The 14,921-nt window shown below is 45.2% G+C and overlaps 1 protein-coding gene across 4 annotated transcripts in view; it reads right to left on the reverse strand.

Annotated features, from left to right (window-relative positions):
* Nucleotides 1-14,921, reverse strand: part of DENND1A (DENN domain containing 1A) — a 754,510-nt gene that overhangs the window by 98,509 nt on the left and 641,080 nt on the right. For all 4 annotated transcript variants that reach the window (XM_073639759.1, XM_073639756.1, XM_073639757.1 and 1 more), the window contains exon 19: nucleotides 8,199-8,330. In XM_073639759.1, coding sequence (XP_073495860.1) covers nucleotides 8,199-8,330 — 132 coding nt within the window. The remainder of the gene's footprint in view (nucleotides 1-8,198; nucleotides 8,331-14,921) is intronic.

Genomic DNA, 14,921 nt, shown 5'->3' on the forward strand with positions numbered 1-14,921 from the left:
CAGCTACTTTGCAATCTGCTTAGTATTAGAAATCCTCTAAGTTCTCAAGAACGGAGGGAATTTTAATATTATTGTTCACTGTTCGACGCCATTACTGATAGAGTGCAGCGGTGGCCGATTCATTTTATTGTTTACTGCTCAATGAAGGTTATCATCCACCGCTGTACCTTATCAGTGATGGCGTTGAGCAGTAAACAATAAAATTAAAAAAAAGCCGTGCTTACAAGCTCTTTCTAATTGAGCTTGTCAGTGCTGCTCTGAAGCTGGCCGGATAAGCTCCAGTGCCACTGCGCTCCTCCGAACCTGAGGAAGCAAAGCTGCCTCTGCTTGCAGAAAGCACCGTTCGGGCCAGCGACATGACAATACTACTGGTCCAAACTGTCAATCAAGTAGTATGGCACCGGTCCCTTATTAGTCTAAATAATAACACCGATGCACGATACCTTATGGCCGTGCGCGACACCTCGTGGCCGTGCGAGATACCTCATGGCCGCGCATAATACCTCATGGCAGCCCTCGAGACCTCATGGCCGTGCACGATACCTAATGGCCGTGCACGATACCTCATGGCCGTGCACGATACCTCATGGCCGTGCACGATACCTCATAGCCGTGCACGATACCTCATAGCCGTGCACGATACCTCATAGCCATGCACGATACCTCATGGCTGTGCACGATACCTCATGGCCATGCACGATACCTCATAGTCATACACGATACCTTATAGCCGTGCACGATACCTCATGGCTGTGCACGATACCTCATAGCCATGCACGATACCTCATAGCCATACACGATACCTTATGGCCGTGAATGATACCTTATGGCCATGCACGATACCTTATGGCCGTGCACGATACCTCATAGCCGTGCATGGCCGTGCACGATACCTTATGGCCGTGCACAATACCTCATAGCCGTGCACGATACCTTATGGCCAAGCACGATACCTTATGGCCGTGCACGATACCTTATGGCCGTGCACGATACCTCATAGCCGTGCACGATACCTCATGGCCGTGCACGATACCTCATAGCCGTGCATGGCTGTGCACGATACCTTATGGCCGTGCACGATACCTCATAGCCGTGCACGATACCTCATGGCCATGCACGATACCTTATGGCTGTGCACGATACCTCATAGCCGTGCATGGCTGTGCACGATACCTTATGGCCGTGCACGATACCTCATAGCCGTGCACGATACCTCATGGCCATGCACGATACCTTATGGCTGTGCACGATACCTCATAGCCGTGCACGATACCTTATGGCCATGCACGATACCTTATGGCCGTGCACGATACCTCATAGCCGTGCATGATACCTCATAGCCGTGCACGATACCTCATGGCCATGCACGATACCTTATGGCCATGCACGATACCTTATGGCCGTGCACGATACCTCATAGCCGTGCATGATACCTCATGGCCATGCACGATACCTTATGGCCGTGCACGATACCTCATAGCCATGCACGATACCTTATGGCCATGCACGATACCTTATGGCTGTGAACAAGACCTGGCAAGCCGAAGACTGATACCACGTCAGTAGCACTTTTCAATGTGGAAGTCAGAGGCGCTGCATGTTGCGTTTGGTTTTACATAGGACTGCAGGCAACCTAGATTTTAAGCTTGTATAAGAGCGGCTCCTACCTAATGTAACTGTTAACTATTATATGTTAATATTATGGTAGAATAATAGCGGCGACATATTCCGCAGACATTGTCATCATTTTCCTATGGGGGTTCACAATCTAAATTCTACGTTTTTGGGGCGTGGGAGGAAATTGGATGCAAAATGACGCTACATGTATATGACATCACAACCTCTTTCCATGGAGCGTAAGAGAAGTCAGATGATGGTGGTAGTAGTATTAATGTCCGTCCTCGGCGGAGAGTGAAATATTAAGTTCAGTTCTGCTACATCTGTGCATTAAAAAATAAAAAAAAAACTTTTCTAACAAGAAACTGCAAAACGTAACGTTAATTAGGAGTAAACCTGGCTGATACAATCGAGTATCCGGCGAGATGGAAGTTACTTGTTGTTAAGTTTAGAAAACGTAAATAGACGAAGCAACAACAACAAAAAAATATATATATAGATAGTTTGAACCCCAAATTCCCATCCCCCATCTAGTTAACCTGTCAAATAATAAAGAAGCAGCCAAGACTAGGACAGCTAGCTGCCGGCTCGCTAACAGAAAAGCTGATTAAAAATGTTCAAGCGGCAGCAGCTTGCAGACCTTTCCAGCGAGAATAAATAGAGTGTATGCAAATGTGTTTGTCACTCTGACAGCGTGTCTCAATTAAGGCGTCTTACTGCTGTTGCCGGATTCAGGAGCTGCAGTCCTACAGCCAGGAGAAACTGCATTAGTGATACACGGGGCTTGACCTTAATCCGCATGCATGCATTTGAAAAAAATCGCCCTCCTCTACATAAACTAGCATAATGCCAGCAGATATGTAAAACAAGTGAGAAATGGAGAGAGGGGACATCTCCTCTCCTCTGTATTAGAGGCAAAGCTTTTGTATCTTTTAATTGTGTCCCCGACTCGCATGCATAGTAATGCTGGATGACTTTAAAGGCAACCCTGGCTAATGATGACATTAAAGTATGGTGTGTCGCCTAAAAAGTGCGCTCGCTCCGAAGAGCCAGGAGAAATGTGCAGGACGGATGATATTATGTGTGGGTGTGCTGAGACATCACATAGAAATACACCGAGCGCCTTAACCACATCATCAGAGATGAGAATATTAGACAGAAATCGCTGGAGAAATGTTACACGGATTCCAAGGTCTGGGCCGGAAAACGTCAAGTCCGAAAGCCGCGGTAAAAACAATGGGCGATGATAAAATAGGGCAGGAGTTAGTGGTGCTGAAGCCTCCTATCCACATATACAGGGGATAACGAGACCCTAGAATATTAAAAGTCACACATGACCATATAATTGTGGCGTCTAATATCCTTGCATGTATAGTAGCAGTATATTATTCTCCATACCACAAACCATGGCCGTTTCAGAATGTGGATTTTTGGTACTCACCGTAAAATCTTTTTCTCGGAGCCTTCATTGGGGGATGAAGAAGCCCTTGGTTCATGTTAGGAGTCACACATGACCATATAATTGTGATGTATAGTATTCTTATATGTATAGTAGCGGTATATTATTCTCCATACCACAAACCATAGCCGTTTCTGAATGCGGATTTTTGGTACTCACCGTAAAATCTTTTTCTCGGAGCCTTCATTGGGGGATGAAGAAGCCCTTGGTTCATGTTAGGAGTCACACATGACCATATAATTGTGATATCTAGTATTCTTATATGTATAGTAGCAGTATATTAGTCTCCATACTACACTCCACAGCTGTTGCGGAATGCAGAAAGAGGATTTTTGGTACTCACCATAAAATCTTTGGTGTCCCCCAATGAAGTGCCGGAGAAACATTTTAAAGAAAATTTAATAATAATGTAGATCAAAGAGAACTTTTCTGTTTCTTTTTCCTTTTCTGTAGGAAAGGATGGCTTTTTTTGTAATATACTTCGATAGCACGGAGCATGAGTAGGCTGTGTGATCGGAGCTGTATACAGGTAACGCTCATCAGGGAGCATTTATACACGGATTCCTTAATCCGCCACCATATGTTTAGACGTACAGCTGGCTATAGACGTTAGATGACCGGCTAGCCATCGTATGTGTATGGGGGCCTCCTGAGTTTTCCCCGGTGGCAGATATCTTGAGAGAGTAGAATTGGGCAGTTTGTTTTTAGCTTTCCGATCCTTCTATTCTCAAAGAGATAAGCTGCCGGAGGAGTGTGACAGCGGCTTTACGGGTAATCGCACTTTTAAGTAACATTTCAGAATAGTCTGTTGTGTATGTATATGAAGAATTTATATATATAATCGTCTTTTCCCATCTGTCTGTCTGTCTGTCCAGGAAATCCCGCAACGCTCCCCGGTCCTCAGTGATCTTGGCGCAAAATTTAAACACCGCTGTGCTGATTGGTGGCGGCCGCTGCCCGCGACTAATCAGCGATCTTGGCGCCACATTTAAAAACTGCTGTGCTGATTGGTCGCGGACGCTGCCCGCGACCAATCAGCGATTTTACCGCAAAATTTAAACAGCGGCCACGACCAATCAGTGATCTTGGCGCAAAATTTAAACACCGCTGTGCTGATTGGTCGCGGCCGCGGGCCGCGACCAATCAGTGATTTTGGCGCCACATTTAAACAGCGGCGGCGACCAATCAGCGATCTTGGCGCCACATTTAAAAACTGCTGTGCTGATTGGTCGCGGACGCTGCCCGCGACCAATCAGCGATTTTACCGCAAAATTTAAACAGCGGCCGCGACCAATCAGTGATCTTGGCGCAAAATTTAAACACCGCTGTGCTGATTGGTCGCGGCCGCTGCCCGCGACCAATCAGCGAGATTGGCGCCAAATTTAAACACCGCTCTGCTGATTGGTCGCGGTAGCCGGCCGCGACCAATCAGCATTATGTGCGCCAAATTTAAACACTGTTTTGCTGATTGGTCGCGGTCGCCGGCTGCGACCAATCACCATTATTGGCGCGAAATTTAAACTCCGCCTTGCTGATTGGTCGCGGTCGCCGGCCGCGACCAATCAGCATTATTGGCGCCAAATTTAAACACCGCTTTGCTGATTGGTCGCGGTCGCCGGCTGCGACCAATCAGCATTATTGGCGTGAAATTTAAACACCGCCTAGCTGATTGGTCGCGGTCACCGGCCGCGACCAATCAGCATTATTGGCGCCAAATTTAAACACCGCTCTGCTGATTGGTCGCGGTCGCCGGCCGCAACCAATCAGCATTATTGGCGCCAAATTTAAACCCCTCTCTGCTGATTGGTCGCGACAAATGGCCGCGAACAATCAGCGATATTAGCGCCAAATTTAAACAATGCTCTACTGATTGGTCGCGACCGCCAGCCGCGACCAATCAGCGATATTGGCGCCAAATTTAAACACCGCTCTGCTGATTGGTCGCGGTAGCCGGCCGCGACCAATCAGCATTATGTGCGCCAAATTTAAACACTGTTTTGCTGATTGGTCGCGGTCGCCGGCTGCGACCAATCACCATTATTGGCGCGAAATTTAAACTCCGCCTTGCTGATTGGTCGCGGTCGCCGGCCGCGACCAATCAGCATTATTGGCGCCAAATTTAAACACCGCTTTGCTGATTGGTCGCGGTCGCCGGCTGCGACCAATCAGCATTATTGGCGTGAAATTTAAACACCGCCTAGCTGATTGGTCGCGGTCGCCGGCCGCGACCAATCAGCATTATTGGCGCCAAATTTAAACACCGCTCTGCTGATTGGTCGCGGTCGCCGGCCGCAACCAATCAGCATTATTGGCGCCAAATTTAAACCCCTCTCTGCTGATTGGTCGCGACCGCTGGCCGCGACCAATCAGCGATATAGGCGCCAAATTTAAACACTGCTCTACTGATTGGTCGCGACCGCCAGCCGCGACCAATCAGCGATATTGGCGCCAAATTTAAACACCGCTCTGCTGATTGGTCGTGACCGCCAGCCGCGACCAATCAGCGACATTGGCGCCAAATGTAAACACCGCTCTGCTGATTGCGCCCGGTCGGCCGCATACATATTCTAGAATACCCGATGCGTTAGAATCGGGCCACCATCTAGTAACATTATAAATGGCTATTATATGTCTTATATCCAGCATTTTCACCACATTTACCTTCTGCAACCTCTAGCTCTTAATTTACAATTGACTCTGAGCTGGTGGGAAGAGACAAGCTGTTGTGAGATCTCTTATATAGAGCACAACACACAGAAATTAATTCCTGCTCTTTATTCCTTAGTTAGCACAAAGATAGAAGCAGAAGAGTCATGGAGGAAATTACACAGCAGTACTGAGCTGTGTGGATGTGAATCCAGCGCTGTAGGAAGCTCAGTACGATCTTGCTATGTCTCCTTCTGCTTGATTTTCACTCTTTTCCTCCCTGCTCCCTCCGCACCTATCCACAGAATAACATGAGCTTTATCCTGACACCTCGTTGTGCTGGCAATCAGTCTTGTCTTGAACAAGAAGACGTTGAACTGTTTTTTTCAGAGTTAATGACTAGTTTAGGAGGCAGGGAGGAGAAAAAAAAGTATCCCATAAGGGGCGAAATATGTATATTTTTCTGATAAGATTTATCACAAAATTTCTTATACTCGTCTTCCATTCATTTATGCAAAGTTTATTGAAAATGTGGTTTTCATTTCAGCTAGCCTAACTGATGGCCAAATGGGAGGATTCGGATGACTTTTTTCCAATGTATATGGGAACCTTTATTCTCCCCATGCAGAAACATCCAAACATGGGTGAGCCGAGAGTGGATGAATTTAAGGGGTTGGACTTTAGATTGTTTGAATCGATTCACAGGATCTGGTCAATCGGACACAGTAATCTGTGGCCACTGGACGACAGCCATGAGAACGGCCTGCTACCCGACACCATCCCCGGCTCCTCTTTCGATTAGCCGGCCTGGTGCGACATCATCGTTGCGGCATGATGCATACTTGACAGCACGCCAGACTGGTTAATCGAAAGTAGAGCTACGGATGCCGGAAGGTAGGAGGTGGTTCTCAGGGCTCTGGTCAAGTGGCCCAGATTAATGACATGGCCAATGACCCAGGTTCTGAGAATCGATTTGCACCAACTCTGGTCTGGAGTGATGGCTGTGAGACTAATGAGTAGTCCAGCCATTAGCTATATAATATCAGTACTTGTGATTTTCATTTTTAGAACGACCACCTGATGTCTCCAGTGCCGGTGGTCACACATGCTTAGCAGCTCAGTCAGTTTCACCACCCAGATCTTCTTGTACATGTGCTCAAAAGTATTTCTTGGTTTTGTGCATGTCAAACTAGAGGAGGCTTCTTTTCACCATAACTGGACGTTGTTAGAAGAGAACAAGAACACCAAGGAGCAGCAGAACAACTATGTAACAGCAATATCCAGACGCAGGAGCATTTCGATAATGGTAGCAATTGAAAACATATTATTTTTTTGAATGAACTAACAAAGAAATGCCAAATGTACTCAGTGGACAACCTCCAAGTTGGGGTCATCAACAGATCATTAATATTCTTCAGACCATTGCAAAACTATTCTGACATAAAAAGCTTGATATGGAATGTTGTCCCTTAAAGGAGCAAATTGATCTTGAGACTTGTCGAGGGCAAGGCATGACACTCACGGTTGGGAGAATCCTTGTGTCCAGCCCATGCCATAACACAAGTTATCAGATTTAAAGAAGCATCAACCGCTTTAACACTATATATACCTCCAAGGATGGGTTAATATCACTTTGTCTACTAAACAAGGACCACGTTAGTAGTCAGTGAATGGACGCGCCCATAGCAGTACATACAGACTATTTCTACGACTTGCTTGCCGTCCATTCACTGCTTCTCTGCTTCCAGTAGGTGGTGTCTCGACTTCATGGATGTACAGCTGTTGTCTCACGGCTCAGAATATTCTTGTATCAGAACTATTACAGCAATCAAACAATGGGTTTAACTACATGTCTTCCCTATTTTCTGTATCACTTTGTCTGGGTGCAACTTCTGGACAATGTAACAGTTTCACTGTAATAAAAATTCCATTTCAAACCTTGTACGAGGTTTACACACACAAGAAGTGAACGCTGTGCTACACTTCACACCATTAGATGGTGATGCATGTGCCAAAGTTAAAAATCCCACAGGTTAAAACTATCTCCCCTTCTGTGCCACCTCACCAGTGAGACCCATCCTAAAGTTCAAGAAGGACAGCTTCTGATTAGTAGACCATTATCGTTGCGATGTGACGCACGTATGAAGTTGTAATTGTAAAGAGGTGCGGCAGGAAGCAGGAGGTTTGAAGGTACCACAAACTACTAATGTGGCCGCTGGTCTAGTGTTCTGGGAATCTTTTTGTTTTGAACCCATACAATAGATAGGTAAATGCTAGGTGGAGGTCCAACCACAGAGATCCCCTCTAGTGGCCAGAATCGGCAATCCTGGCCTCTCCGTCCTTCCAACATCGTGGCTACGAGAAGTCAAGATGAAGTGACCGTTAAATATGCATCTTGATGCACCAGTCAAAGATTTTAGCACCAAGGAGGGTCATTGACGTACCTGGAACATGGTGAAAAATTACTGGGACGTACCTGACCAAAATGAACTGTGATGGGTCTTCTTTCTTCCCTGGTTTTTAGATCCTTCTTTTCAGAAGATGGTGAAGGAGACATGCTTGGAAGTGGTTCTTCCACAGCGACGCTACAGCCGTTTTCAGTCAGGTCCTGATGTGAATACAGGATGAGGACAAGATTAATAAAGAATTATAGAAAACATGGCAAAAACAAATTAGTTTACATTTCTTCTCCAGTTATCACAGTCGTAGCACTATGTATGCACAACCACTGGTCATCAATAATCAATTCATTAGGTAACATGGACATCAGAGAGAAGGTCAAACTGTCAGAACCCAAACAGATTGACTATGACGGACCTTGCACCTGTTTATTACATCCACAGCCATTCACTTTTATTAACCAATGGATCTTCTACTTTACATGCAATTTTGTCAGCAAAGCATTTTGCAATAGAACTTCCATAAAAAAAAAATTTTGAACTATTTCTACAGCCTCTATGTGTCACAATACATAAAAGACTACAAAATTAGTAAACCGTAAAATCCATCAATGAGTTTGTCTGATGGTAGGGTCTGTAACACTTATCTGTCTTCTGCTTAATCATCTTCTAAGACTATGTTCACAGGTCCAGTAAGGATCCGTTAGGACGAATCCAGCAGCAATCCATCGCTGGCAAAAAAAAGGTGTCCATACACTTTAAAGGGAATCTGTCAGAAGGTTTAGCTATATAATCCGAGAGCAGCATGATGTACAAGCTGAGAACCTGCCACACAGCGTTGTGCATCACTTTTATACTTACCATCTTGGTTTATGGTCTGATCATTGATTTTTATCAAAATAAAAATATTTTACAATTATTTTGGTCAACCATTGACCACAGATGGCCGGTGATTGCGGATATCTGATGACCGTCGCATAGAATGACTACAATGTTCCCCTTCTAAATATACCCGGAGTGTACCCTCTCCTAGTATCAGGATACGTGACTGTCACAAATAAGACTGTGCTGATCCTGGCAGATATATAAATGACACCCATTCCAGACAGATGTCACATTAGCTGACGGATTCCAGTATGACATCGACACGTACAGGTATCCAATGGACGCTCGTGAGATGACAGATATATCGACACTGTCGTTTCCAGCGTTCAGATCTACACCTGACAGTCTCCGAACTGAAAGGATGTTTGACAGTCTTTGATGTGAAAGACATCTACGCGTTACTGATATATCTATTTCTGAGCAGGTTACGGCAGCTGAATGTCACGTCCCCGGAATACTGGAAGGCAAAGTCTGCACCGAGGGGTGATAAGGCCATTACCGCTATCAATAAGCCGAAAAACAGAAATCATCACCAAAAAATAAAAAATATCTCCTCCCTCATGTACGCGGTATTCTAGCTCGTACTGAAAAAGTTGTGAAATTGGCCCGATCATATAAATATTGCAGGTGAAACCTCTGCTCCAGACACGGGCTAAACGGGGGCTACTAGAGAGGCTAACCCTGATATACCACACAGACATAGATCCTATGTCTCACCTTGTAGGTGCTGCCCTGGATATGGAACGTCACATTATTGCCATGACCCTATGGGATAGCTGATAACCTCCCGATCGCTGGGGGTCCGAGAACCAGGCCGAATAGATTGGTGGTCAATCAGGTGCATTATTGTTCCATTCTCTCTTGATGGGATCGCTGCGTAAGGCTGGTCTTCGGCAATCCCATCAGAATGAATGGAGCATCAGTGCTCACCATTGATCTCCGCTCCATTTTTAGGGGTCTCATCAGAGCCCAGGCTTCCAGGTTTGCCACGGCGGTCAGACCCCCAGCGATCGGAAAGTTATCCACTATCTCACTTTTAAACTTGAGAATACCCTTTTAAGCAAACTGGGCAACAATGGCTGAGCACACACTAAATCTGTGTACATCAATACATTGTTGTCCTCTTTTGACATACGTTCCACAAGTATACGGATAATCCAAGACAGACCACCATACAAGAGCAGAAATATTGGAAAAAGGAGGTAGAAAATCAAAGTTTATTGCAAAAAGGTGTATTAGTCCAACACGCGAAGCTTCGGTTACATTATCCTTTCTATCCTTTCTCAAGAAATATAGGTTCCATCTCGAAGTTCAGCACTTTCCCTAACTAGTGCAGCCTACAGCGACAGATCTGCAATGGAGGTTCTTCATCACTGCTTACACAGCGCCATTACTTCCACAGCGCTTTACAGACATCATCACTATCCCCATTGGGGCTCACAATCTAGATCCCCTATCAGTATGTCTTTGGGGTGTGGGAGGAAATCGGAGAACACGGGGGAAACCCATGCAAACACGGGGAGAACATACAGTGCCTACAAGTAGTATTCAACCCCCTGCAGATTTAGCTGGTTGACACATGCGGAATTAACTTGGCATTGTGACATTTGTACTGTAGATCAGCCTGGAAGTGGGAAATGCACTGCAGCAAATTTTTTTTTTTTTTAAAACGTTAAAAGTTAATTCAGAGTGTCATTTATTATTCAACCCCTCAAACCACAAGAATTCTGTTTGGTCCCCCTAAAGTATTAAGAAGTAGTTCAGGCACCAAGAATAATGAGCTTCACATGTGTGGATTAAAGATCTCTTTTGCCAGCCTTTTCTGACTATTTAAGACCCTCCCCAAACTTGTGAACAGCACTCAGACATGGTCAACATGGGAAAGACAAAGGAGCATTCCAAGGCCATCAGAGACAAGATCGTGGAGGGTCACAAGGCTGGCAAGGGGTACAAAACCCTTTCCAAGGAGTTGGGCCTACCTGTCTCCACTGTTGGGAGCATCATCCGTAAGTGGAAGGCTTATGGATCTACTGTTAGCCTTCCACGGCCTGGACAGCCTTTGAAAGTGTCCTCCCGTGCCGAGGCCAGGCTTGTCCGAAGAGTCAAGGCTAACCCAAGGACAACAAGGAAGGAGCTGCGGGAAGATCTCATGGCAGTGGGGACATTGGTTTCAGTCAATACCATAAGTAACGTACTCCACCGCAATGGTCTCCGTTCCAGACGAGCCCGTAAGGTACCTTTACTATCAAAGCGTCGTGTCAAGGCTCGTCTACAGTTTGCTCATGATCACTTGGAGGACTCTGAGACAGACTGGTTCAAGGTTCTATGGTCTGATGAGACCAAGATCGAGATCTTTGGTGCCAACCACACACGTGACGTTTGGAGACTGGATGGCACTGCATACGACCCCAAGAATACCATCCCTACTGTCAAGCATGGTGGTGGTAGCATCATGCTGTGGGGCTGTTTCTCAGCCAAGGGGCCTGGCCATCTGGTCCGCATCCATGGGAAGATGGATAGCACGGCCTACCTGGAGATTTTGGCCAAGAACCTCCGCTCCTCCATCAAGGATCTTAAGATGGGTCGTAATTTCATCTTCCAACAAGACAACGACCCAAAGCACACAGCCAAGAAAACCAAGGCCTGGTTCAAGAGGGAAAAAGTCAAGGTGTTGGAGTGGCCTAGTCAGTCTCCTGACCTTAACCCAATTGAAAACTTGTGAAAGGAGCTCAAGAATAAAGTCCACATGAGACACCCAAAGAACCTAGATAACTTGGAGAAGATCTGCATGGAGGAGTGGGCCAAGATAACTCCACAGACCTGTGCCGGCCTGATCAGGTCTTATAAAAGACGATTATTAGCTGTAATTGCAAACAAGGGTTATTCCACAAAATATTAAACATAGGGGTTGTATAATAACTGACCCACACTTTTATGTTTAAAATTTAATAAAGTTCAACTGAGCAACATAACTTTTTGGTTTGTAAGATTTATGCTTCTGTTCATAAAACCTACTCTCGTTTGCAGTTTGAAGGCTCTAACTTATTTGCATCTTATCAAACCAGCTAAATCTGCAGGGGGTTGAATACTACTTGTAGGCACTGTACAAACCTCCTTACAGATGTTGTCCTTGGTGGGATTTGAACCCAGAACTCCAGTGCTGCAAAGCAACAATGCTAACCACTGAGCCACCATACAATGCTAACCACTGAGCCACCGTGCTGCCCAGACAATGATGTTGGGGAGAGGCCAGGGTCACAATCTTCGTCATAGCTCATCCTAAAGGTGTTGGATGGGGTTAAGGTTGGAGGTTTCTACAGCCGGTCAAGGTCGCTCACGCCAAACTCCCTCAACCATGCATTTATGGCCCATGTTTTGTGCAATAGGCACAGTTATGGTGAACAGAAAAGGGCCTTCCCCAAACTGTTCATACAAAGTTCAAAGCTATTTTCCTTCACTGGAACTAAGAGACCCCTGAAAAACAAGCCCGTAGTATTATCCATCCTCGACCAAACCTTAAAGTTGGCACAGTCAGATGGGTAACATTCTCTTGACATTCATCAAACCCAGACTCATCTATCAGTCTGCCAGATAGAGAAGTGTAATCTGTCTCTCCACAGAACATAAGTTGTGGATGCAAGAAAGTGCCAATAATTCCGCGCTTGGTGCAAGCTATGCACTGATGAAGTTGACAGGCCACGAAACGCGTCTGATTTTAGCTTATAAATACTCTTAACCAAGCACTGGGTATTGCATCCCTTCCTTGACTTGGAGGAGCGCAGAATTATTGGCACTTTCTTGCATCCACAACTTATGGTACTCAGACCCTTGAGGTTTGGTGTCTCCGGCAGCACTCCAAGGTGAGCATCATTTTTCCTTTCTACCACTACTTGTCTGGGTAACAGAGCTATTGGTGCCCCATCTCCATCTTACTCCACAGAACATGTATCTACTGCTCCAAAATCTGACTTGCATCACCAAATCCAACATTTGACATTGTGCTTGGTGATGTACAGCTGCAAGCAACTGCTCCTGGCTGGGGTGCAGTATTTGTGCTGATGTTAATACTGGAGGAGGTTTGGACTCTGTAGTTATGGATTTTGCAGAGTGTTGGTGACTTTTCTGTCCTCAACACTCGGTGACCCCGCTCTGTAACGTTATGGGGTCTCCACTTTGTGGCTGACTTGTTGGGGCTCTTAAACACTTACACTTCTCAGTAATACACTCACAGGTGATATGTGAATATTTAAGAGGGAAGAACGGTCATGAGCGGACTTGTTACCCCGGTGGCTCCTATTACGGGACCGCGCTGGTATCAGGGGGCTCTGCACCACCAGCCGCTCTGTCACATGGTAGTAAAGGCAGACGGCATGGCGGGGGGCTGGATTATATATACCTTGCTGGATTTTAATTACTAGACTAAAAGTAATCAGTACGTGCAATATAATGTCAGGTGTAACTGACTTCTGGAGCACTAACTAGCCATCTCTCGGTGTGGTCTCCTTTACAATACATCTCCACTTTTTGCCATCTTTTGACACAAAGAAGGATAAAAAAAAGTCACCTTAATATATGGGAATGAAAAGAATGCTGAGATGAATACCTTTTGCTTTAGCGATGCATTCTGTGATAGAGGTAGGTAATCACTTGTGCATTACACTGGGTGCTTAGAAATATGTATTCAATCCACAAGATACGGATCCTCCCCGGATTGACCCTTCACTCCTCATCAACATTCTGAGTGTTACCCATGGCCCGCTCCTCGAATTGCAAATAAGGAGTAAGGCTGTGACCTAAACCATTCAGGTCAGCAAAAAAAAGCCGAAAGCGGCCCATCGTAATGTAGCGCTGGGGAGAGAAGATGGCCAATCTTCATCCAGATCAGATTCACTGGACCCTGAAAGGTCGAGAGGAAGAGACTTCATCGCACAACTACCACCCTTAACCAGTTGTGATTTCTCCACCGAAAGTGGAAATAAAACTGCAGAGTGGGGGAAGGGCAGTAACAACCTACAGTGGGGAAAATAAGCATTTGATACATTGCCGATTTTACAAGTTTTCCCTATTGTATCAAATACTTATTTCATGCAATAAAATGCTATTTAATTATTTAAAAATCATACAATGTGATTTTCTGTTTTTTTATTCTTAGATTCTGTCTCTCACAGGTGAAGTGACCTATGATAAAAATTACAGATCTCTCCATTCTCTGTAGGTGGGAAAACTTGCAAAATCAGCAGTGTATCAAATACTTATTTCCCCCGCTGTATGTGATCACATAACTTGCTCCGAAGAACAAGTGGTCACAAAATGAGGGAGCCAATTCTTAAATCTGTGGGTGTTTATTTCTTTCACTGTTACACATTTCTTTAAGACGGGTTACCAAACTATTTCTAAACGGTTTAACAATGGCGACATTTGGAAAGTTCCAGCTGGAACTAAACTTATATTTCACAGGTTTTTTGACACATACGTGATGAGACATTATCAAACTCATTCATGTGACCTCACAAATAAACTTGGGTCAGGGATGACAAAATCTGGAAGGAAATCGTCATAGTGTAAACAGTAACTGTCGAATATCATGTGGACTCTGACAAACATTTTCAACTGCCGCAATTCAAAATTTTAAAATAAAATAAATAAATGCAAAATAAATAAACACTGTTTTGTGAATACAGGTCATCTACAGAACTATGTGTCTCCACAGTTGCAGACTACAAAGAAACTTATCCTACGACCACAATAAGCCGTACACTCCATAGAGGTTTACCAAAAGACATGTGGGAGACTCCCCAAATGTATGGAGGAAGGTGCTGTGGTCAGATGAGACCAAAATTTAAATTTCTGGCCACCTAGGTAAACGCTATGTCTGGCACCAACCAACACAGCTCATCATCCCAAGAACACCATCC

Source organism: Phyllobates terribilis, unplaced genomic scaffold, assembly GCF_046119375.1.
Source record: "Phyllobates terribilis strain yellow unplaced genomic scaffold, ASM4611937v1 Scaffold_7__3_contigs__length_470593459, whole genome shotgun sequence".
In the NCBI taxonomy this organism is placed as follows: domain Eukaryota; kingdom Metazoa; phylum Chordata; class Amphibia; order Anura; family Dendrobatidae; genus Phyllobates; species Phyllobates terribilis.